This window comes from Exophiala spinifera (assembly GCF_000836115.1).
Source record: "Exophiala spinifera strain CBS 89968 unplaced genomic scaffold supercont1.2, whole genome shotgun sequence".
Taxonomy (NCBI): domain Eukaryota; kingdom Fungi; phylum Ascomycota; class Eurotiomycetes; order Chaetothyriales; family Herpotrichiellaceae; genus Exophiala; species Exophiala spinifera.
Window position 1 is genome coordinate 684,109 of NW_015622514.1, and position 23,560 is coordinate 707,668.

General features: G+C 52.3%; 9 protein-coding genes across 9 annotated transcripts; 3 read left to right on the plus strand and 6 right to left on the minus strand.

Moving 5' to 3' along the window:
• Positions 1–227: 227 nt before the first annotated feature.
• Positions 228–1,884, plus strand: PV08_02529 (uncharacterized protein; the record flags this gene model as incomplete). Its single annotated transcript, XM_016376887.1, has 2 exons — positions 228–974; positions 1,072–1,884. 2 exons carry the CDS (start codon positions 228–230, stop codon positions 1,882–1,884), a joined length of 1,560 nt encoding a protein of 519 aa, XP_016238457.1.
• A 234-nt stretch (positions 1,885–2,118) lies between these two features.
• On the minus strand, positions 2,119–4,047 carry PV08_02530 (uncharacterized protein; the record flags this gene model as incomplete). Its single annotated transcript, XM_016376888.1, has 3 exons — positions 2,119–2,861; positions 2,915–3,236; positions 3,310–4,047. 3 exons carry the CDS (start codon positions 4,045–4,047, stop codon positions 2,119–2,121), a joined length of 1,803 nt encoding a protein of 600 aa, XP_016238458.1.
• Positions 4,048–4,839: 792 nt separating this feature from the next.
• PV08_02531 (uncharacterized protein) lies at positions 4,840–6,784 on the minus strand (the record flags this gene model as incomplete). Its single annotated transcript, XM_016376889.1, has 6 exons — positions 4,840–4,979; positions 5,032–5,265; positions 5,378–5,652; positions 5,706–6,039; positions 6,137–6,697; positions 6,751–6,784. 6 exons carry the CDS (start codon positions 6,782–6,784, stop codon positions 4,840–4,842), a joined length of 1,578 nt encoding a protein of 525 aa, XP_016238459.1.
• A 785-nt stretch (positions 6,785–7,569) lies between these two features.
• Positions 7,570–9,413, plus strand: PV08_02532 (uncharacterized protein; the record flags this gene model as incomplete). Its single annotated transcript, XM_016376890.1, has 6 exons — positions 7,570–7,992; positions 8,042–8,170; positions 8,235–8,259; positions 8,308–8,401; positions 8,462–8,696; positions 8,754–9,413. The coding sequence occupies 6 exons, from the start codon at positions 7,570–7,572 to the stop codon at positions 9,411–9,413; spliced, it is 1,566 nt and encodes a 521-aa protein (XP_016238460.1).
• A 1,022-nt stretch (positions 9,414–10,435) lies between these two features.
• PV08_02533 (uncharacterized protein) lies at positions 10,436–11,542 on the minus strand (the record flags this gene model as incomplete). The annotated part of the gene is made up of 1 exon (XM_016376891.1): positions 10,436–11,542. The coding sequence occupies one exon, from the start codon at positions 11,540–11,542 to the stop codon at positions 10,436–10,438; it is 1,107 nt and encodes a 368-aa protein (XP_016238461.1).
• Positions 11,543–12,333: 791 nt separating this feature from the next.
• On the minus strand, positions 12,334–13,586 carry PV08_02534 (uncharacterized protein; the record flags this gene model as incomplete). Its single annotated transcript, XM_016376892.1, has 3 exons — positions 12,334–12,848; positions 12,907–13,294; positions 13,365–13,586. 3 exons carry the CDS (start codon positions 13,584–13,586, stop codon positions 12,334–12,336), a joined length of 1,125 nt encoding a protein of 374 aa, XP_016238462.1.
• Positions 13,587–14,576: 990 nt separating this feature from the next.
• Positions 14,577–16,649, minus strand: PV08_02535 (uncharacterized protein; the record flags this gene model as incomplete). The annotated part of the gene is made up of 6 exons (XM_016376893.1): positions 14,577–14,692; positions 14,746–15,443; positions 15,615–15,871; positions 15,931–16,119; positions 16,188–16,531; positions 16,604–16,649. 6 exons carry the CDS (start codon positions 16,647–16,649, stop codon positions 14,577–14,579), a joined length of 1,650 nt encoding a protein of 549 aa, XP_016238463.1.
• Positions 16,650–18,443: 1,794 nt separating this feature from the next.
• Positions 18,444–21,195, plus strand: PV08_02536 (uncharacterized protein; the record flags this gene model as incomplete). Its single annotated transcript, XM_016376894.1, has 3 exons — positions 18,444–18,671; positions 18,750–19,559; positions 20,446–21,195. The coding sequence occupies 3 exons, from the start codon at positions 18,444–18,446 to the stop codon at positions 21,193–21,195; spliced, it is 1,788 nt and encodes a 595-aa protein (XP_016238464.1).
• A 233-nt stretch (positions 21,196–21,428) lies between these two features.
• PV08_02537 (uncharacterized protein) lies at positions 21,429–23,316 on the minus strand (the record flags this gene model as incomplete). The annotated part of the gene is made up of 5 exons (XM_016376895.1): positions 21,429–21,488; positions 21,569–22,405; positions 22,462–22,816; positions 22,861–23,074; positions 23,160–23,316. 5 exons carry the CDS (start codon positions 23,314–23,316, stop codon positions 21,429–21,431), a joined length of 1,623 nt encoding a protein of 540 aa, XP_016238465.1.
• Positions 23,317–23,560: the final 244 nt, after the last annotated feature.

Here is a 23,560-nt window from a genome sequence, read left to right on the forward strand (position 1 = left end):
AAGCAGCCGTGTGGCCCGAAGGGCCCTGCATTAACTAGTTAGGGCGGTGGTCTGGGCCTCGCCTTATCTCCTTACTACTACTTAAAGGCTTCCTGGCCTCCTCAACGACAATGCATGGCAGTCTATCTGCACTCCGTCGTACTTATTCTATAGAATGTTTTAATAATTCCCAACCTCACCCTTCCCCGGAACAAAGTCACCATTTGACCACCGTTCTCCGCCTTCACATGGCCTTGTCGACAATACCGCCAGTGCGGCAGCGTCGTCCTAGAAACTCTCGGACCAAGACTGGCTGTCTTGTATGTCGGCTCCGGCGCAAAAAATGCGATGAAGCAACGCCCATCTGCAAAAACTGTGTCAGAAACAACCTCATCTGCTCTTGGCCGCGAGCTCTTGTGCACAGCTCCTCTCAGCGCCGCTCTGATCTTGGCTGGCGCATCAGACTCCAAGAAGGAGTCTTGGACGCGACCACGCGGATGAAGGCAGAACGGGAACTGACGCCCACTGATGAGCACCTTCACGTCACACAAGACATCCTCAAAGACGATCTCACCTCGCCGCGGTTGGGCGCCAGCAAGGGCAGGCTGCCAACTCCGTCGTGCTCCAAGATCTGGGCAAACCCTTCTGTTTGGGAACCCACGATCATCAAAACCTCGGAGTCGCAGACTCTATTGAGCCACTTCATGGCGGAGACGGCGGTCCAGCTTGTTGCCCGAGAACCGCAACATAACCCCCTGCTGAGTTTCGTGCTCCCTTGGGCACACTCGGAAACCATGATTATGGATGCAATGATGGCCCTGGGCGGCGCCCATGTCAGCCACAAGACGGGAAACCCGGCATTGAGAGCGGCCACGACCAAGCATTACTTATCTAGCATCCAGAGGCTCAAGTATGCGTTGACGCACTGGGATCCTGGTGCTCCGCAGGATACGGTGCGCCTATTAACCGTTGCCATGTTGCTGTGTCAGTATGAAGTAAGTGGGTGCAAGTGGCCCTCGGCGTAGTCGGTGCTTTCTTCGTGACCTCCTTCTAATTTGCGGTCTTTGACGGTGAGACTGACTCTGTTCTTAGGCTATCACATGCAATCGCCGCATCATTGCATACTACCATCTTCGCGCCAGCCGAGAATTCGTCAGGACAATCTTTGAAGCGGGAGTCGGCAATCTCTCAAGCCAGCAGCGCGATGTCTTTGGCTTCCTGTTGGAGTACTATACATACATGGCCATCGTGCGCAACATCACCATCACATCGGACCACCGGATGGATGTGGTGGTTTCGGACTGGTTTGTTCAGTCTCTGCAGCACCTGCAGGGGTACCAAACCTTTGGCAGCATGCTCGGGAACTCCTGGAAGCTCTATGAGCTCATCCCCACCATTCCCCTGCTCCAGGACCTGGATGGGGAGCCGTGGACCATGGCGTACCTTGATCTGGAGGAGAAGATTCTAAACTGGTCACCGGCGATGACAACTCGATCTGATGCACCAGCCTGGGTCCAAAGCTCGATTACAGTGGATCGCATCTATCAGATTGCTCTGTTGACTTTCTTGTACTCGGCACGTTACTTGAAAAATGATGACAAGGACGAATTCTGCCAGAAACTTGACCCTATCATCATCGAATTTCGCCTCCTGTGCGGCCAGCTGCGGGGTTCGCCGTCACGCACCAGGCTGCTGTGGCCCCTGCTGGTCATCGGCTCGTGTCTCAGCTCGCCAGAGGATCGGCAGAAAATGTGCTCGGGCTTGTCAAGGTCTACGTACGACATGGCCATCACTCAGCGAGCGGTGGAGATATTGCAGATGACTTGGGAGCTGGACAAGGTGGGCATGTATGGCCCGGTGGCCTTGGAGGCCGTCGTGAAGACTCATGAATTTTGTGTGAGCTAACGAGAACGACGGGCCAGAAAAATCCATTGTCTGCTCCCAGCCACTTGAGCTGGCTTGGAGAAGCCATGTCCTAGTTTGAAACGGCAATGTTTTCTGTCTGAGAGAAGGTGATCTACAGTTGTCGTGCTGGTGAGACCGTTGAGCGTTTTGCTCGAGAAGGAACGGGCCGTTTGCCCTGGATTCCGCATTTAAATGCATCCCCTGTCATGTCGAACATCTGCACAACAACCACGACTATGCTGCTGGCACCAGGCTAGCCACAACTTCTGCAGCACCTCGTTGACCCGATCGTATGGCCCCTTCCATATACCCTTTCCAAACTAAAGACGTCTCCGTTCCAACGAAATGAACACTCTTGAACGGCGTTCTGAGCGCCGAACCCAGTGTGATGAGATCGTTCAGCCCATAGACGGCGCTCGGAGCTCCTTGGAAATACTGCTGCTTCGACCACTCGATTTCGAGCACGTTGGCCGGCTCTGGGACTTGGGCCCCGGCGTTCTCGTAGGCTGCGCGGAGTTGGTCCCAGACAGACTTTTGTCGTACCTGCTTGGACTGTTGGGACCACTTCCGTCCCGGGTCTCCGACCATGAAACAGGTAATGGACCATTGTCGATCGACGTCGATGCTGGTATCTCTGGCAAATGAGATGGGGTCACAGCTCGATTGGAGGACGCCCGAGAAGCCTTGTTCGCGCCACCACGGCTTGTCCCATACGAAGACTATCTTGCTATAGTAGCCCAGGATAGAATTTTCCGCCAATGCTTGCTTCTCGGCGGGAAGAGGTGGTGAAAATGTCAAGGTGGGATACAAGGTTGTCGGTAACGAAACCACCACCTTTTTGCTTCGGAACACGGCGCCCGAGGCCGATCGTACTGTACAGCCGGATGCCGACTGCTCAATTTCAGCGACGGGGGTGTTGAGGTGCACTGAGCCTGGAACAAGTTCCTTTGACATGGCATGGCAAATCGACTGCATACCTGGAATGACCACTGAGAAACGAGTCCCCCACCTGAGACAACACCACACGCACCTGTTTTGCATCGCATATACTGCCCGCCGTCTTTCTTGTCCGAGAAAATATTACTGAGACCGGTGGCACTCTTGATGTAGTCGGTGAGAAAAAGCATGCTGATCTCGTGGGCTTCCACACCGAGCAGAGCGCGTGTGATCTGGTTTGCTACGCCGAGAACAGCAGGCAAGTTTAGTTCCTTCTCACAGTAGTGCGCGAAGCTCACACTGTCGAGCCGCTTCGCCTGAGGGCTCGCCTTGAGGTCTTGAAGGCTATGCTCTTCGATCAGCTGAGACCATACGGGGAGGAGTTCCGCAAGTGCACTTGCAACCTCCTCGCTCAGCTGGACGAAGTGGAATCAGTGACTGTATTCTACACTCGACAGAGGTCTCATCACAAAGTGGGATTGTGCTTACCAAGGAGTCACCATAAGGAGCTGTAGTGGTTGTACCGTCTTGTGCTTGATGGATTGAATTTCCAGTCGTCCTCTGGAGCTCGCCCTCCAAATGAAATCTTTCAAACAATCTGGATACTTCGCTTTGGTTGCTGTCATTGATCCACGCAGCGCCGAGGTCGTTGATAGTCGTCCTGCCGGGACCCGATTGTACGCTCAGAGTCTTTCCCCCTACACGATCCATCGCCTCAAGAACGAGGCAGGACAGACCGGCGGCCTGGACTTTGCGTGCCGTCTCCAAACCGCTCAAGCCAGCGCCCACCACTACCACGTCCGCAACGTTGTCTGGGGTCGTGTGTCCCGGCACCAGCGCCGTGGCATCAACCTCAAAGAGGTATTCAGGTGAAGACAAGGCCGACACTGGCACCAGCGTGCAAGGAGGGAGCCTGTCAAGGGCAAAGGTAGCCTTCAGCCCATCTCCAATTGCGGTGAGTTTGCTCGGGGCGTAGTCGACGATGTAGTAATTGAGCTTGGTGACGTCGTTTGAAGTGGCTCCAACTGCAGCAAGGCAAGCTCGCAGATTGGCGAATGCTTGGGCAACCTGTTTCTCGTAGGCAGGGTCTGTCACGCCCGAAGCGTCTTGTCCAATCTGTCCAGCTATTGTCACATACCTCCCTCCGTCTGGGCCTACGCCGACGTGAGAATACCCTGCTGGGGAGGCGACGTTTGGGGGATTGATGTAGCTCGGTGCAAGTGCCATTGATTTTGAGGTTCAACAAATCCAAGGCTAAGTGCTTTGACAAGTCGAGGTTCGTTCTTTGAGGGCAGGAGACAGTACAGTGTAATTGGCTTTTATAGAGAAGGCTCTCGCGTCTTTGCAGCCCTGGAAGGGGAGACCAGGCACTGTCCTTTGTAGCAGGGAGGAACAGTGCGCGCTTACCTTATTTTTTTACGTCCTCTAAGCCTCCAGTCCATCGTTGCAACACCTGTGGTGTGACAGCCGACTCACGATCTAGAGAAGGCGTTCCTGGGACGTTGCTGGGTGCTCGCGTAGGCGATGGTCTTGTAGTGTGAATGGTATCCTCCACTGTTGGATCCTTTCTGCATGTCAACCCATCAGCACATCGCTCAATGGGGTCGTTTTCCGTTCACACAATCAGAATGTCCGGGTTGATGTGCACCCGTTCCAGTGCAGCCGATGGTCCACTAGACCGCGCTTAGATCACAAGGCTTACACGACTAGTCAACGACTATAGGGACCATATCATCGATTTTGAATCGTCCCTTTTGGAATTCGGCATACCCTGCTAGGATTGAGCTGCGCCTGAATCATGCCACCACGCTACTCAGCTGGCATTCCTAAGTGGTCGTCCGGGAACTCGGCCGGCTACCAGGAATTACAGAGAAGCTTGTTCGGGATGTTGCCTAATTGATATTGTCCTGCTCGATTGCAGAGTGTTCTACCCTCGGTTGTCCGCGTTGCAGCTAATCCAGACTCTCAGTACCACCCCAGCAATCTTGACATTGCACACGCGTCTCCATTTCGTCCAATTCATGGCCCAACTTGAAATTCTGCTCCGACGACCCGTCCGTCAAGCTCCAAGTGGGGTCCCTGATAATGCTTCCTGGCATGCACGACCCAGTTCAAGACACCAAGAGCAAGTGCAACGCCTATAATCGCACTTGTGTAATCTAAGACAATGTCAGTTTGGGACACTATTGCTTGCTCTTAGGCGAAATGTACTCATGGTTGACGCGGCCGTAGGCACGGTCAGTGGGAAGCTGAAAAACACAGTGGTGACGGACGTGAAGACCACCGCTAGCACATTGACCAGAAACCCGATTCCACGCGGTAACACAAAAGCACGAGTGCTCGGCAAGAACTTTGGATCTCGCTTTTGGTAGAGGAGTAGGGCGATTGGGATCAGGAAGGAGAGTTGCTGGAGTACAACGGCGGAATTGACCAAGGCATTGAAAGCTGTATATGCAGATCAGCAGAAGGACCCGTTTGGGCGGGATGTCGACGACCAGGAACAGCATCACTAGGGCCTGTATTTGGGGATGGGAAGTTACTCCTAAACGGTGCTTACCTGTGCTAGAACCTAGAAATATACATCCGCATGTGGCCAGAATTCCCCAGGTCGCGAATAGAGACCAAACAGGAACTTGCCAGCGGGGATGAATGCGTTCGAGATGAGTGGAAAATACCAGCCCATTGTCCCGGGCAAAGCTCCAGGTGAGTCGAGACGCAGTCTCTTGTACAGCGTTGAGGGCGAAGAAGGCCATCACGATACCGCCACATGAGAGGACCGTTGCAAAACTGAGCGACCGAAGGGACTGCGTCATTGTCTCGAATGGAATATAGCTGCGTCCCCGTGTTTAGAAATGTCTGTGGCAGCCACGATGGGATGAGCTTACCCGGCGGAACTTAGAATAGAGTCGAGATCTGTAATTCCATACAGAACTGCGATTGTATATGGAAAGGCGGTGCAGAAGCCAATTATGATTGCACTGACCACTGCTTTGGGTACCGTACGAGCAGCATCTGTGCATTCTTCAGCCAGATGCATTGCTGCGTCCAAGCCAATGAACATGAAGCAGGATGTCGAAAGGCCCAGGATGAAGCAGACGCCGTCGGACCAGCCAGTATAGTTGCTCCAAGCAGTCCATACCTGTGAGTTTGGAGCCTTGGGGTTGGACCGCGCTAGAATGGCGATAAAGGAGATCACGAAGAGAGCGATCGTGAGGCCGACTATATTTTCAAGCTTGATCAGCTTCAATGCCCTTGGCCAGATATTGTGAGGGCAGATCTGACCTGGCATCATGGTTGGTTCAAGGGATTGACTTACATCCGATTTCATGAACCCAAGGGTTTCTTTTCAGGGCAAACAAGTTGAACAAGAGCACCACCAGCGCGACTCCCTCGTAGATGAGGAAGACATGCCACGAATCCTGGGAGTATGTGTGACTATAGGCGGCTATCAGCGCCGGGATCTGTTGAGCAGGTATCATGGTCACTGAGCTTCCGATAGCGATCCATGAAAGCAACGACACGAGTCCGCACACGTATGAAATGCTCCGATTGATTGATTTTGGTGCCAGGATCGACGCAAAATGATATTGGCCACCGGCAGTCGGGTAGACGCTGGTCAGTTCGGCTAATGAGAAAGCGATGCAGATGTAGACGAGAGTACTGATTAGGATGCCGTAAAGGAGAGTGACGGGCCCCCCCGCTAGTAGGGCGAGCTGGAGACTGCCTGAGATACCAGCCCAACTGTTGCAAATCACAAAGGCCAAGGACACGATGGTGATGGTGCCAAATTGTTTCTTCTCCAGAGGAACGTTCAGGGACTCGGACGCACCACCTGCCGCCGCCGTCTCTGTGTTCTTCGTTGTCTGCCTTGTCCCGCCTCAGGCTCGCTTGTCAGTATTGAGTCAAATGATAACGCCAGGTAGGACTGACCTTTCTCGCCGTATCCACTTGGTCTGGAGTCCATGGTTGTAGGGCCAACGAGTCAGTGAGTGAATGACCAAGTGTGTGCTGTCTGTGAGAGTCTGCGTGATATACGGGGATGTGCGAGGACGAAGATGGGATGGAACCTGGGTGGTGCCAATATATAAGCACCGTCGTCCATTGAATAGACCGCATCCCATGGTCTTCCAACATCTTTCCAACATCGTTGTCATGATAGAATAACCTACCATTCGCTGCTAGGAAAGCCCGGCGTGTGCTAAAGCCTTCAGCTGCCATTCCTCGTACAAAGGACCCCTTCCGTCGAAGGAGGACGGTGTAAACGGCCGATGCCAGAAAACTAAACGCGGTGGGGCCGAAGAAGGTCTAGTCTTATCGCTAGTGCAATGGGTTCTGTCTCTTGCGATGCGATCTATTCTATCCAGTGCCGCCACCACAGCACCGCGCATACAAAAAACAGGGCGACTTCACTGAAGATGCTCGGGCATATGAGGGTCGTATTACTGTGATGGGGTCTTGGACAATTAGTCCACCCTTCACTAACCTTTCGACATATAACTTCTACCCGAGGAACTTATCTAAGCGCGTTTCGTGCCCGGCTCGACGCTTGTCAGTCCAGGCGTCTTCTCGAATGCCGACAGTTCAGTTACTCCGAGGTACAGTTGTAGGGGGAATTGTGAGATTGCCTAAGTTCGACTACCCACTTGCTAGTCTCACAGTAGCTCCAAAGGTATAAGTTCGACTCGAAGCTGCATCTCTCCGTGAAACATGGCAATAGTTTTGTAGACAGATCCATCAACCGAGTACACGATGCCGTCAAGGTACATTCTCTCTTGGCTCCTCACCTGCTTTTTGGGCATTGCTTTTGGCTCACGATGCGGGTCGTCTGCTCCTACTGTCAAGATTGATGCTGGGATGGTGGTCGGCACGACTACTACTGTCCCCGGCACCACTGCGACCGTCAGCGAGTTCTTGGGCGTTCCTTTTGCCGCCTCTCCGACACGATTTGCGCCTCCTACTCGTCCCGTGCCTTGGTCAACGCCTTTGCAAGCCACTGCATATGGTCCAGCATGCCCTCAACAATTCAATTACCCCGAAGAACTCCGTGAGATTACGATGGCCTGGTTCAATACACCGCCCCCGTCAGCTGGTGAAAGTGAGGACTGCCTGAACCTCAACATCTACGTCCCAGGAACTGAGAACACAAACAAAGCCGTCATGGTTTGGATATACGTGCGTTCCAGGATCTACATGCCGCGCATTTCGTTAACTTTCCGTGCAGGGTGGAGCGCTGGAATATGGTTGGAATTCATTCCACCTTTACGACGGGGCTAGTTTCGCAGCCAATCAGGATGTCATCGTCGTGACCATCAACTACAGAACGAACAGCAAGTACATGTTCTGGGACATGGTCTGCGCTGACTGATTCTTTAGTTCTGGGGTTCCCTGCTGCCCCTCAGCTTCCAATAACACAGCGAAATCTGGGGTTCCTAGACCAAAGTAAGCTTTGATAATCTGACACAGTCTGCTCTAATCAAGGTTACCCAGGGTTTGCTTTGGATTGGGTACAGCGGAACATCGCAGCCTTTGGCGGTGATCCTCGAAAGGTCACAATATTTGGGCAGAGTGCGGGGGGCAGAAGGTAACAAACGCCACTCACCTGCGGCCTGTTCGTGGAGGGTTACTGACAGCAACTCTGTAGTGTCGACGTCCTCTTGACGTCTATGCCACACAACCCACCCTTCCGAGCAGCAATCATGGAGTCCGGTGTGGCTAACTACAACTTCCCCAAGGGAGATTTGTCCGAACCTTGGAACACCACTGTTCAAGCTCTCAACTGTACCACCAGTATCGACATCTTGAGTTGTATGAGAAGAGTCGATCTCGCCACTCTGATGAACACGATCGAGCAACTCGGACTTGGGTTTGAGTACACGGTGGGTATACCGCCGGTTTCCCTTCGCACGGGACTGACTGAGCTGACCTTTGTCCAGTTGGACAACGTAACGGCTGTGTACCGTTCTGAAACGGCTCGCACGACTGGTGACATTGCTCGTGTACCTGTTCTCGTCGGGACGGTGGCCAACGACGGACTTCTCTTTGTCCTCGGGGAGAATGACACCCAAGCATATCTCGAGGAGGCAATCCCGAATCAGCCCGACCTTTACCAGACTCTCCTTGGAGCATATCCCATTGGATCCCCAGGGATCGGATCGCCTCAAGATCAGATTGCCGCCATTGAGACCGAGGTAAGATTCCAGTGTCCTTCTGCCATCGTGGCTCAGGACTCCCGGAATCGGGGTATCCCTTCTTGGCGCTACTACTACAATGCGACCTTTGAGAATCTGGAGCTTTTCCCTGGGTCCGAAGTGTACCACAGCTCTGAAGTCGGGATGGTGTTTGGCACGTATCCTGTCGCAAGTGCGACCGCCTTGGAGGCCCAGACGAGCAAATACATGCAGGGTGCCTGGGCGGCCTTTGCCAAAAACCCCATGAATGGGCCTGGGTGGAAACAAGTGCCGAATGTCGCGGCGCTTGGCTCACCAGGCAAAGCCATCCAGGTTGACGTCTCTCCAGCGACAATAGACCAACGATGTGCCTTGTACACGCGTTATTATACTGAGTTGGGCACAATCGCGCCGAGGACATTTTGAGGACCAGGGTATTGTACCTACAGCGGGTTCGGAAAAGGAGGTATCTGCTGTCAATTTGCCGCCAGCCATCATTGAAGAGTGCTGAAATTTCATGGGGGAATATCCATCCATGCTCACATTAGCGCTTTTGGAAGATGGACTGTTAGCGAGTCTTGGGCAATTTCTGGCTTTTGCACTTATATGATAGTTTTCGTTATGCAACGCTCAGTTCTAGGCGATGTTTGGGGGCCAAATGGGATGTAGTGACGAGTCTGACCTCCCTCTCTCGGAGGGAGATCTCTATCTATTATATAGGCAAAAGGAGCGTTGCAAGGGAGGGCTTTCTCGCCGTCGCACAGCGCGCTGCATGGAGCCATCGGCCGTTCTCGGGCGTCCAACATATAGCGTCATCCTTGAGCTACGGTTCTGCAAGCGTACAAGGTGGTCGCGCGGTCTCCGGTGCCCCTATGACTGTTAGCAGACCACCCCTGGCACCGCCATAGAACACCATGTCGACGTGCCGACGCAGTGGCCGGCCTTTGCGGAGGAAAGCCTATCGAATTCAACTGCCCACGCACTGGAAAGTGGACACTTTAAATGACCATTGGCCATGGTACTCGATGGCTGTAGATACGACACCCCTGCACTCAGAGCCAGTAGCACATCCTCACCTTCAGCCAATAACTGCTGTTCCGTCAACGTGTCGACCGGGTTGCGAGTGTCCTCTCAAATTGTCGTGTTGGCTATATAACTGAACCTCCCTCGAAACCGCACTGACAACCACACTCCTCCTTATTCAGATCGATAACGAGGACCAAACGCCCAGGCCTCATGGGACAATAGGGTAAAATTTCACCGTGGCTTCCTGGGAGCGGAGGATCGATTTGGATAGAAACACAGGCTGGAAGATTTGTGTGCGGCCGTCATGGTTCTCTCATTGCCGTGGCCATGAAAATACAAACTCAAACATGTCTGAAATCAGTGTCGCGAAGTTGGCCTTCTCTTCCCAGCTCCAGCGGTTTTACCCCGTCCACCGCACAACCTCAGTCACCAGTCAGTCTGATCACAATTTTGCCCTTGGCCCTGTGCGTTTTGAGTTTTGCGAATGCCAGCGCCCCGTCCTCCATGGACAAGACAGTGCCGTCATGGAACACTGTCTTGACTTTCTTTTGCTGCAACAACTTGCCGATTTCCCCAATCTGCTCTGTGTCATTTTTCGTCATCAGCATCTCAAATTTTCTTTTACCACCACCTAAGAAACGGGGCCAAGTCAACTTCATCATGAGATCAAGGGTGTGACCTAGGCCGGGCTCAGTTCCAATCTGAACATATCGCCCGCCCTGTGATAGATAATGATGACTCTGCCAATACAGCTCTCCCTGGCCGCCGATGTTGTCCACCGCGAGGTCAAACTTTTGCCCACCTGCAGCCAACACCGAATTCTTCAAGGCTTCAACGACATTTGTACTCCTGTAGTTGATCACCTCGTCTGCCCCAAGGTCCTTGCAAAATTCGGCATTTGCTCCAGAGCAGGTGGTAGTGACGTGGCATCCCAACGCTTTTGCAATCTGAATGCCCCAGACACCAGTGCCTCCACTACCTCCGTTGATGAGCACTCTGTTCCCTCGACCAGCGTGCACAAAAGGTTGAATGCACTGATAGGCAGTCAGACCAGCGACTCCGATGCCAGCCGCGTCCACGGGGTCCACCCCCTCGGGAATACGTGCTAGGTCGGCGCTCTTGAGGACAATGTATTCTTCAAAAGTGCCAAAATGGACAGGTTGACTTAGCCTCCCAAATACAAGCTGTCCTTCCCTGAAGCTGTCCGTCTGCCCGGGCGTCACTGCAGGTGTAGCTGCCGCGATCACACCAGCAAAGTCCGATCCTGGAGTCGCATCTTTCCGGTAGAGAAACCGGCCTATGATCGGCAATTCTGCTAACTTGTAATCGACCGGGTTGATTCCCGCGGCAAGGATCTTCACCAGGACTTTATCGTTGCCCAATGCACGTGAATCATGAGCTGGGACTGGTGCCGAGTCATTCAGCTTCAAGTTCTTCTCGATCCCGCCTCGCGTCGATGAAAACTGCCATGCGCGCATCTTGCTGGGAATGCGGGCAGCGGATCTGCCGCTCGCGGTCTGTGTCGCCATGACGTGCTTTTCGCCTGGCAGGTACTGCGTGCTGGGGTGATGGTCGAGTTTAAGCCTCTTCGTAGGCTTAACATGTCTATCACTATAGGTTGTAACCCTTCGCAGAGACGTATAACCCAAATGATTTTCTTTTATACTGTGCTCGAGAGCCTCCTTTGAGAATAAAGTGGGTCGGACCCCGGGAGAAGTCATCCGCAAGGTTCTTCCGGTGAGCCGTTCTGGGCTTTTCGGAGAAATGCTGCTGCCGAACCGTCCCAGTCACTGCGCTTGAGGTATGATTGCTTCGCCGTAAGGTAGCGGCCTCGCTCCCTTTCCCGGAACGGAAATGGTAAGGGATCAACGACAGTCCGAGATATATAATGTAAAAATATATGTGTATATATTCAAGCCGATCGTGGCTCTATCGATCTCTATCACAACCAGTGAGGCAGAAGTTGAAGCACGGTTACACCATTACAGAAATCACAGGGCTCTTTCAACTTTCCATTTCTCTGACCTAGAATCCACCCGGCCCAACCACAGCACTGTAGCCAATGTCCGGTCATTAAATCAGCCGATTATTTAGTGGTCAACAACGAGAAAAGAGGTGATACTCGGCAGGAATTCTCAAGGGAGATGCCCAAGTTCGTGGAGGAGCTCAAACAGACATAGGCTTCACTATCGGAGGCACCACGCGTGCTTGTGCAGCACCACTGCCAGATCATGTTGCCGAATCCGTTGACTTGATCTTCCATTTCTCCCAACTTTGGTGACACACATCGAATTCAGAAGCTCAACCAGAGAAACTAATATCACACCTGCACTGGCACATCTTCCAAGCAACTGGGCTCAATGTAATCCTTGTAACCATTCACGCGCATGCGAAGCTTTCTTGATTCGGCATAAACGACGCGTCTCAGGCGGTTCGTGCACCCCAACGGCTGATGGACTTTGAGGCCATGCCAGGAGTTGACGGTGATTCTATCGTCCCACCAGGTACGGAACTTGGGGATCCAGCTGTCCTGGGGCTCAAACACCAGTGTTGCGATCTGCTCGAACGGGTACTTCTTTGAATCCCATTCGACCCCAATATCCTCTACTGGCTGCTCGTTGAGGTCCTGGAGAAGCTGGGCACAAAAGGAATAGGTGACCCGGTGCTTCAAGTGGAAATCGCGCACTTCTTGGGAGATTGCATTGATGGCATCATTGTCCTTGACATAGGTGCTTTCCATCTCCTTCTGCTCCTCGCCGAGAGGGAAGACACCAAACTTTGCGACGTAGTCACCGAAGCGGTATGCCGACTGTGAGTACTCGGGCATAGCTACCACTAGAAATCATGCTTGGTTAGTCTAAGATCTTCGAGTTTAGCAATGCTTATCGCCTACTATGCTGTCGAGGAATCTTGGTAGGCGCACAGGCCACCTCAGCGTCGGTCCGTTCTGACAATTCCTTTGCAAGTTGCGCCGAGTCATTCCAATTTCTTTCAATAGAGTCTGCAATTTCGTAAGTTGTCTGGGCATCGCGAAGCTCAAGGATCGGATAATTGTTGAGCGTGAAATCTTGCGTTTTCTTATCCTCGCCCCAGAACTTCTCCCCCTCGATGCCGAATATTTTCATCCCAATCCCACGAGGCGCGGGGATATTGTCAGGCATCAACTTGGGTGGGAGCGAAGAGTAGCGCATAATGACATCGTACGTGCCAGGTTTGGCAAACATGCCCTGGGCCAGATGAGGAGGCAAATCATCTTTGACGATAAATTTGCCGACAACGCACTTTAACACCGGGAGTTAGTGTATATCCTGGGGGCTGGTCGTCGATGTGAGATGGGGCATAGAGGCCTACACCGTGAGTTTTGAGGTGAGTTCCTCGCCAGCAATGGTGATGCTCGTTGAAATTCATCATTTGGAATCGCTTGAACTGTTCCGCCACAGCCTTAATGGTGTCTTTCTCACCGGGCTGCTCTATTTCGACCCCGGGGGCATCCCTTTTACCTTTGTCAGCACGGTACTGCATAGTCCTTTGCGACGGACAAAGATAGACTGACCATCGAATGAAACGAGGCATGATTTTAAGAGGTTGACGGGCACTCGATGGATCTCTAAAGCCCAAGGAGCTGAATAATCTTTGTAACAACTGCTTTATAGTGATCCAGGAAATAATCCTTAAACCATTCTAGTTGCTATATATCATAAGATTGCGGTACCGTACTAGTATTCTAATTCTTCATTCTTGGTCGATCACCTGAGCTGGTTGTTCTCTCGCAGCGGGAGTTATATGAAGGATCTGATTCTTCCGCGGACATATTGATATTACGTACGAACAAACTAGAGTAATGTCTTTGGTAGATCCAGATTTGATGTTGTGTAGCCTGTTGCGAGCTCGAAAATCTGACATGCCTCGGGAGTGGCCCTCTAGGCCTGTTGACGCCGTCGACTACCCCCGTAAGCGAGTCGGCGCTTTAGTTTCGTAAAAGAAGCGAGATCTTTGAACTCAGAACAGCCATCTTGATGATGATGGCGTCGCCATGGGATTGGATTTTCTTTGTCGTCGAAGCTAGGGATTGTCTTTTCTGCTTTGATCATCAAGCTAGCATTTGCTCGCTCTATATTTCCGTATGTAGTCTAGAGAGCCACTAATTCTTGATGACGAGAACTGCTTCTTTTTTCCGTCTGCATGCGGAAACCCACAACATAGCGCCTCCTTATTTCAGGACCAATACGGAGTATGTCATGAATTGATTCCAAAACATTTCAGACCCTTGCCAACAGATGGCCCGTCGAATTAGGGATGACTCCCCAAGAAGAAGCATAACAGCTTGTTCAATAGGGGGATCCACTTAGAATTCAAACCGTAGATTTAGAATGTTGTTGGCAGCGCATTTTAGTCCCAGTCGCAATATGTAATGGAGGTTGAATGTAGAGTATATTTTGAGTTAGTGAGTGTGGGTTGTGCAAACTGGCTATTCATCTTCAACAAATAGCCCAGTTGACGAAATGTGGCTTATTTTACCAGAGCGTAACGACATGTCAAGTAGGCGACGAAAGGCCGCTTAGCCTAGACGGAATACGGCACACCCAGTTCCTCCGCAATGATAGAGGCAGCCTTATGGCCTACCGCCAGCGCAGTCGCATACGTATTGGCGGAAACGTTAGACGGGCAAATAGACAAATCTGTGCAAAGTTTCATTAGATCCCGAGCAATCCGATCATAAGTGAGCACTTACCCACAACCTTCAGTCCCTGGACTCCGAAGACATTCAATCGAGGGTCGAGGACCCCACCTTCCCCTTTGTTCTTCATGGCACATGTTCCCATACTATGCCATGCAGTGCTGACGTTCTGCCTGATGAATAGCTCAATCGCTTGGTCGTCTTCTGCAGAGTATTCAATTGGCGCATAAATCCCCCGCTCCCGGTCTTGGTTGTCGACAAAATCGAAGCCGGCCTTGGACTTTTCAGGGAAGACTGGGTGTCCAATTTCCAGGGCGCCGCGATAATGTGTCATGCGCCGTGCAATTTCCCTCTGCTTCTTGTATCCCCATACAAGCTTCTGGACATCAGCTGGATGGTTCAAAAAACCGCATTCAAAGTCTGGCGGATCTAAAACTGTCTGGCCGGTGATATGTATTGAGCCGCGTGAGTAAGGGTACGGCGTGTAGGGTCCAAGACTGAAGTGTTGACCAGTGGGAACACCAGAGTGATCTCCGACGAATGCTGCTAGGGAAGACATCAACATCAGTGGGCGCGTCGGGCGAAGCCGATAATCGCTCTCCCAGAGCTCCCTGAGTTCCGGCCCCAGAAGGTCTTCGTCACCGGTAGAGGGTCGGATCTTGCCAACACAGTCTAGACCGTTCCAGCCCAGAACGTAACGACTGGGCTGCGCTTCCTTCTGCTCCAGTGCTGATTCAAGAGTAAGGCGCCCGCTGATGATTCCATCTATTGTCTCGGAGGGACCAGCGGTGGATTTATATGGGTAGAATATCACGTGGTGATCTTGATAGTTCTGACCGACGCCAGGTAGATTGGAGACGACATCAGTGCCGAGTTTCGAAAGCCGATGTGCATCGCCAACTCCAGAGCGTTGCAGAATTTACGGAGTGCCGAATGTCCCTCCAGCGAGGACAACGAGTTTTGTAGCCCTAACAACCGAGGATATTGCTGGAGCACCAGGTCCGACACGGACGTACTCGACACCTACGGCCCTTTTCTGCTCATTGAACAAGACTCGCACGACGCTGACTTGAGTAAACACCCGAAGTACAGTTTCGTGCGTGTCTAAGAGCGGGTAGAGAAGCTGATGGGCCACGTCCTGTCTCCGGCCGGTCTTCTGATCTATCCACATGTTCCACCGCTTGCTCGGTAATCAGCCCGCTGATTACCTAGAACACAGGACAATGAATATCTACTCACCCCGACAGCATTTGAAGTCTTCAAGTCTTGTACATCGGGCACTTGTGGAAGCCCAATCTGTCTGCAAGCTTGGAAATAATCTTCCTGAAAAATAGTTTGAGCGTTTGTTCCAGGAGATATGGAGAACTCGCCGCCGTATCCGTGCAACGACTTATCGATCTCAGGAGCCTCATCCTGGAAACTCTCATACTGACCAGAAAGCCGGACTAAGGTCAGCATTGCGCCGTAGTTATACATGCTCGTCGACGCAGACATACCGTCTTCAGGAACGGAACCATGTCCTTTCCGCTCCAACCCTCAGATCTCCAGTCGTCAAAATCAATCATCTGGGGCCGTGAGTACACCATAAAGTTGATCGCACTTCCGCCTCCAAGACAGCCGCCCGTAGGAATCACCAGCTCTCTTCCCGCTAGTGACTCACTGCATTTTGACTTGTAGAATGTTGCGGTTTTAGATCCCGGCAAAATATTGGAGATATAGACAGCCGGATTTACGATCGACGGGTTATCACGAATGTTGATACCTGATTCAAGCACGACGATGGAGAGGTGAGGGTCCGCCTTTGCGAGTCGAGCCGCAACAATGAGGCCAGTAGTACCTCCTAACAGTTTTCAAGGTCAGTGTTACGGTGAGTGGTGCCGGGGCTCAATAAAGGGGGCTGATGAAAACCTACCTCCAGCGACAACAACGTCCGCAATCAAGGGGATATTTTCATCCATACTCCCCGAGCAATTATTGCAAATCGATAAGAAAATGGAAGGCTTTTTGTCGAAGTACGAGAAAGACATAATAATATATGGGTACTGTGCAGTACTCGTTATTTAAGCATCAACTAAAACAAAAGGAATGCTTATATTTCCTCGGGCCTGACATGGGCCAATTCATGCCGTGTCAGCTCTTCGATCGGCGAATCAGAGAGACTTCAGGAATTACGCAACTCTGCCAGAATATCAACGGTCATAGGATTAACAACAGAAATTTGGTAAGGGAAGGAATTCCAGTAGTAAGCTGATCAAAAGTGGAGGATAGTAGTCAGCATTGTCAACTCTAAGATGACAGGGGATGTCAATGATGCCTGCTATCGAAAAGTCGCTTCAACTCTCAGAAGATGCCTCTCGCCAAAAAAAAGCTTCTCCGCTCTTACTTACAATTGACGCCAATATGGGCCTGAGCCGAGTAGTAACGGTGCCGTAACATGGTAAAACGCTTGAGATCTTGGTATCTAATATCATCCTTGGATTCCGACTGCAGGATTGCTAGAAGCAAGTTCTTGGGGACAAGTTTTGTTCCGTCTAACCTGCGAAGGTGGCCTGAGGCATAATTTTCTATAGTAGGCCAGAATCTCTGGGACGCTATCGGTGTGGGAACTATTGGGAGATCAGCCCAACATGCCTTCCAGGATACGGCGTGGAGTGTAAGCGAAGTCCAGTCTGGAACCTCGTTTGAGGGGTGTGCCTAATCCGTACAGGAATCCCGTTCATTGTGTCATTGTCGGAGAAGAAACCGGTCAGGAGACCAGCGAAATTCCATGTAGAGTGCTCGAAGGGTCTTGCCTGATGCGAAGCAGATTATCAAATATTGCATCTCGGGTTGTTGTATTCTGTCCTCTGGCGTGCTCCGCGGAGGTGTGGCACAGAATGGGCAAAGCGTAGCTGCGTCCGAGCCTCGACAATTACCGTTAGGTATAGAACTTTAGACCAGAGCGGCTTAATAGACACTGACATTTGGTTCGCGTTGTTTTAAGACAACAAACCAACTCTCAATGTGGTTAGATTATCACAGGAATGTACATACCTAGTCAAGAACCTTCAAGCGGCAAGAACTGTTAGAAGCGGCAAGAAGGGCAAGGGCACGATAGCCCTGGAATGGTCTAGGATTCGTGTGACTTCACGGGACCAGGAACAGTCCACTCCAGAAACAATCAGGGAATCGTAACTCCTTTGAAAAGGCGGGTAACTTTGAAGGGCCTATTCCAGCTACGCCGCCTCGAGGACGTGCAGGGACGATTTCTACGGGCTTCCTGATACTCTTCTGGAGGGAGAGCGAGAGCGGGAGGACGTTTACTGACCTTTCACAAAATTACCTCAAACCGCGTCCTATATCCCGTCTCGTTGCCTGTATTCGACCGACTTCACCTAAGATTTACTTTGGGCCGACAACTGAGAGTCTTGTTTCTCCTCCTTTCACAAGCTCACGAATTTCTAAGTCTGCTTTCCAAGGCTAGTAAAATTTGGTGTGTGTTCACAATTCAGACGAATCTCTTTTGCTGCCATCACGTCTTATAGAGCGCCCGTCCATCGTATCTGGCCCAATCAGCAGATTCGTCATCGGCCTGGATCTGCCTGCGACCCAGCTCGCAAATACGATCGACGGCTGATCCACCCACGTGAAGACCATCTCAGAGAGACATAGCAAAATGGGCCATGCGAAGATGCTCAAGAGCGCGTAAGCTGGCCAAGCCGGACCCCTCGAGGAGGCCGATCCGGCCCGGCCACCGCTCGCACCGCCCACAGATGACATCCCCAACTCTCGTGCCCATCATCCAGAAGAATTCGTCAATGGGGTGGCAGGTCGAACTCATGCAGCCGGTGAACCATCGGGCTCTTCAACACCAATACCACAGCGTCCTCTGGCAGGAGCAGCTGCCCACTACGCCGCAAGAGACCAAAACCCGCCATCCATTGGCAAGCAATCTGCAGAACAAGAACATGAAGAAACGCCTTGGAGATGCCATGCACTCTGTATCTCCTTTGAGCAGTACATCATCAGAAGACGAAGATATAGTCTCATAGACGGGCTTAGCTAATGAGACTCACCAGCAATGGCGACAGATTCAACGCGAGGACGGGAATTTCGAGTTCAATCTCCACCCCCCGACGCGGAGCGCAACCTTGATTTTTGTCGATCACGCTATCCAAGCAAACGTCAGTGGCCGTCTCCAACAACCAAGCCTGATGGATTTGCTGTCGCCTCTCACGATTCCAAGAACAAGTAAGTCCCGATCCTCGTCGAACCCTCGCCAACGGAATCCGTATTCTATTATCGACGCACCGGACCCTCAGGCGTCTCTCTTTCCCAAGACTATCAGTGTCACGGTGTTTTTCACTTTCGTCGAACATCCGATTTTCGTGGATGATATCAAACTGGACAATTTCGATTGGACCGTGCCTGAAAACTATGAAGTGCTCATTCCCACCAAGATCTTGGAGAAGGTCCAGAAATCATACGATCTCGAATCGGAGCAGATGTACCGCAGACATGGCTCCTCCAGGGTCAAAGGGCCACCGGGTCTCCATGTCTACGGGCATTACGCAATCCTCGATGACATGGAGGTGCTGAGCCCAAAAATGCAATCGTCCACATCTGCGGCTTCATATCCAAGTTATCCGTCTCAGCCCTTCTCTCTCGAGGTATATTGGGATTACGGCTTTGTCAAATTGCAGAAATCCGGCCATCAGTCGTACGCAGACATGATCATGATGGAGATGAAAAGGAAGCTCAAGGTCAATTTCATGGGATTTCAGTACATTCCCCGGTGTGATCTCGACGTCTTTCTTTCCCTGGATATGGTGGCGCAAATTGTCGACGAGGACACGAACCTTCAACTGGAAGGCGCTGCCTGGGAGGGGGTAGGGGGGATTTGTCAACCAAATCATCGACGAGGCCGCTAAGCTATTCGCCATCTGCTTTTTCCTGCACATCGATATGGAATTCCTCCGACATCGTGTCGACGTTCACTGTTGCTCTGATGATCCCAGCAACCACCCCAAGCACAACACCAGCGGTTCATGTAATCAGGACTGTGGCACCCATACGAAGGACATCATCGCATGTCTGCCGAGATTCTTTGTCCAGGATAACAACCGCGACTGTCAGCACCGCGACCTGAACGAAGATAACGTTTTACCGCTGTTCCACACCGGAGAAAAGAACGAGGCAGATCGCCCGACCATTTATAGGCTGGGCGAAAATGAAGGTACTGTTGGAAAGGTGTATAAGGTCACGGTAGATCGATCTCATCATTATGTCTCTGGTGTACGTGCCCTTGTCTATATCTGAAAACCTCTTGGCTAATTTACGCGCCGCAGGATCCAGGCTGTGAATTCGCCGTCAAGGAGTTCTCGTAATTTGAGCCGTTCTAACGCGAGAGAGTAATGCTGGAAGAATTCGCTAACTTCCCTGACGATTATCTTGTCGGGCACATAATGACACGGACGTAGAACGAGGTGCATTACATCCTCTACGATAAGGCCAAGAGCAGTCTGCGGAAGTATATCAACGACACGTAACGTTCGCCATTGACCAATCTTCGTCATCTAGTTTCTGAATCAGCTAAAGGGTCTGGCGAAGGCAATCGAGCACGTGCACCACTTCAAGAAGCCTACACAGACCAATTCACTCCTGGAGCAGGATAATAAATGGGGCCGGCACAATGATATTAAGCCGGAGAATATTCTGGTGTTCGAGAAGGATGAGCGGCAACACCCTATTCTTAAGATCACCGACTTTGGGTAGGGGATTCTGAAAGATGCCAAGGGGAAAGACGCGTCAGAGAGAGACCCGAGAGCATTGGGGAAGCGAGCGTACTGGTCCCCTGAGACCGAAAAGAAGCGTGCCGGTGTGTCTCAACCCATTGATCTGTGGGCCCTCGATTGCGTCTTCCTGGAGTTGCTGCTATGGTCATTTGGGTTCTACCAGGATGGCAACGAGGCCGGATTCTCCACGGCGAGGGAAAGCTTCCCTGGATATGATTCGGACAATCTGAATGACATGTTCTGGTATAAGGTAGCCGGACGAGGAAGAGGTAGGCCGTCTAAACTGAAACCAGCCGTTGACCAAGTGCTCCGTGAGCTTGCGAAAGAGCACTGCGTTGAAATGAGGGTCTTCCAACGCGTCATAGGAGCCATCCAAGAACTCTTGGAAATCGACCCGGACAGGCGAATGAAGGCCGAGAGACTCGCCGAGTGGATGAGCCAAGTCGTGCGGCAGACCGAGGGCGACTTGAGAGCCACCGGCATCCCCAACTTCTACCAAGACCAATACCACCGAAACCGCGGCGGAAGCGAGGTTGGACAAGAGCTCTTGAGCGAGTGGCTCGACCCCGAAGGCTCGCCGTCGGTATCCCGCACCCCCCAGCTCCTCGAGCAGCCGCCGACACTCGCCCCTGGGAGGAACCCCGACCACGCTGACACATACCGAATCCGCGCCTCCGGTCCTCATTCAGGCCGGCTTTACAGCGCTGGCCACCGACCGCAGGTACAATAACCCACGGCGCTCGTTTGCGACCGATGGCCTGAGCGGCGATGAAAATTCTGAGGCGTTGGGACGAGAAATCGAGGAGCTCAGCTCTGCAACAGGGCCGGCCAACTCTTGCGACATGTCAGAATCTTCAGCTTAACATTGAAAATGATTCATTTCTGCGGAGCCAATACGCTATATTCCAATGGAGACTATCTGGAAGGGGTGATATGCAAAGGGAGAGAGAACCTCCTGCAGCTCTAGCGAATACGGGCACCCAGCTCCGCGAACAAGAGGTACATGACCTGGATCTCAGCATTCTGTGTTATTGTTAGCCACCATCCACTCACCCAGCCGACCGACTCCAAGGAGCCAAAACTCAGGGGCTTATATTGCTTACCGTCCGACGGTCTGTGAACACTCCAATCTCATCCGCATGGTCGATGGTCGAGTTCTTCCCCAGGTGCCAATATTTTCCCTTGACAGTGTTGCCCGGCGCTCGCAGCGCCGTGGGGAAAAATCCATTATCCACCGGTCCCGCCACCGGACCGTCCATCGACCGCGTGTTCACGATTCCATCATTCGGCTGGAACTCGCCGGAGGGAATGCGTGGATATGCGTTCTCGTCTATCCTTCGTCCTGCCATTGAGTAGGCCGGGAATGCCATGAGTGGGAGAATATCACTCCGAGGAATTTGAGAGCCAGGTCGGGGGATCTGGGAGAAATATCCCAGCTGTGCAAGATGCCGGTTGGCAACGTCGGTCAGCCACGTGAGTGTCGCATACAGCGCAGGCAGGACTGTCACCCAAGACAGAAACGCCTGAACCGGGCTAAAAAAGTGGCCCAAAAGGCCAAAGGGATTCCAGACCTGGTGGAAGTGGAACATGTCCAAGAACTCGTTGATGTCCTGCGGAGTCAGATTGGCTTGTGGGAATGGCTGGGTCGCGCAGAAGGACATGGTGAAGTAATAGATCTGATTCGAGGCGGTTGGAGCGAATGTCTCAAGGGCTTCCGCGCCGCGGAGACTGTTGTCGTTGAGGCCGTTGGAGCGTCCGGTCCACCAGGTTCTGACATCCGGGGCAATTCTGTCACGCATGGCCTGATAGGTCTCATCCGGTCGGCGAGAGAATTCCCAGTGATCCAGGCACAGATCATAGATTCTTTCACTGCGCGGGTTGAATGAGCACGAGGTGACGAAGTCAATGAGCGGGTCCAGGCCGTCCAAAGGGAGGAAGTCCTGCGCCCCGGGGAATCAGCACTTGCGCACACCGGGAGCCGGAATTGTAACTTTACATTCACAACACTTGTTATGGTTGTGCCTTTGTGGGGAGAGCCCAACGTGACCACGGATTTGACCCAGTCCTGGCGATCCGTGCCTTCAAATTGCGGCAGATCCGGACCTTTCGATCCAGATAACAGCTCGATCAGGTACCGTATTGTCGTACCCCCCTGAGAATGACATATGAAGTTGACCTTGTTCGTATCACTCCATTTCCACGTGCCTGGCAAGGGATTGCTGTCACTCGCGTAGACGACTGCTTGCCAGATTTGCGCCGCAGCCACCAAATTCTGGTGTGGTGAAGAATTTGTCGTGCCGTAATCGACGGGTATTAACGTCGCAGGTGACGTGCCGGGCAGATCATACCCCCTGTTCTTCAAGTTAGCTCCGTGAATCTTTCCTCAGCCGGGAACCTGGGCAGGCCTTTCCTCCCCGAAGCGCTCGAATTGATCTTGCGGAGCTGCGCAAAGACTTCACACGCCCGCTCTCTGTTGGTTGAAAGGGGACCAATGCGGACCACAATGACAATGTAGCCTGCGTTGGACAGGATCAAGGGCAAGTCCTCAAAGCCGCCGAAATAATTGACCGTGCCCAGGAAGGGTTGGCTCCATCCGCTGAATCCGGGAACTACGGAGAAATTGTCTGTGTCAGCTACATGTACTCCTTCTTCCCCTCTCTGTTTTCAGCAGATCGGGAGAGCTGGTCCGTTTACCTAAGACGATGGGACATGATTTGTCCAGTTCGCCGGGGAGAATGGTGCGGATCTCTCCGACGGTTCGTCGCAATTCCTGAATTCCAGTGTTTCCAGGCGAGATGGGATGGGTCATCGGATCTATAACATTCGAGTTGGAAGGGTTCGCCGGATCCATCTTCGAGGTGGGCGATTTCTCTCGACACAGGCAATTCAGCCGTGCTGGAGGGATATTTTGGAGGTGAAGTGACCTTTCATGAAGAGCGGTCGAGGAGGATTTCAGCTCATGGGTGGCAGCCCAGCCTCATTTTGAAGCCGGGCTTGCCAACTCTCTTGGGTTGGCTGTCACCGGGGGGGGGGGGGGGGGGGGGGGAACCGGCGTGAAAGTAAAAGCGATCAACACGAGGCCCGAGCAGGGGTTC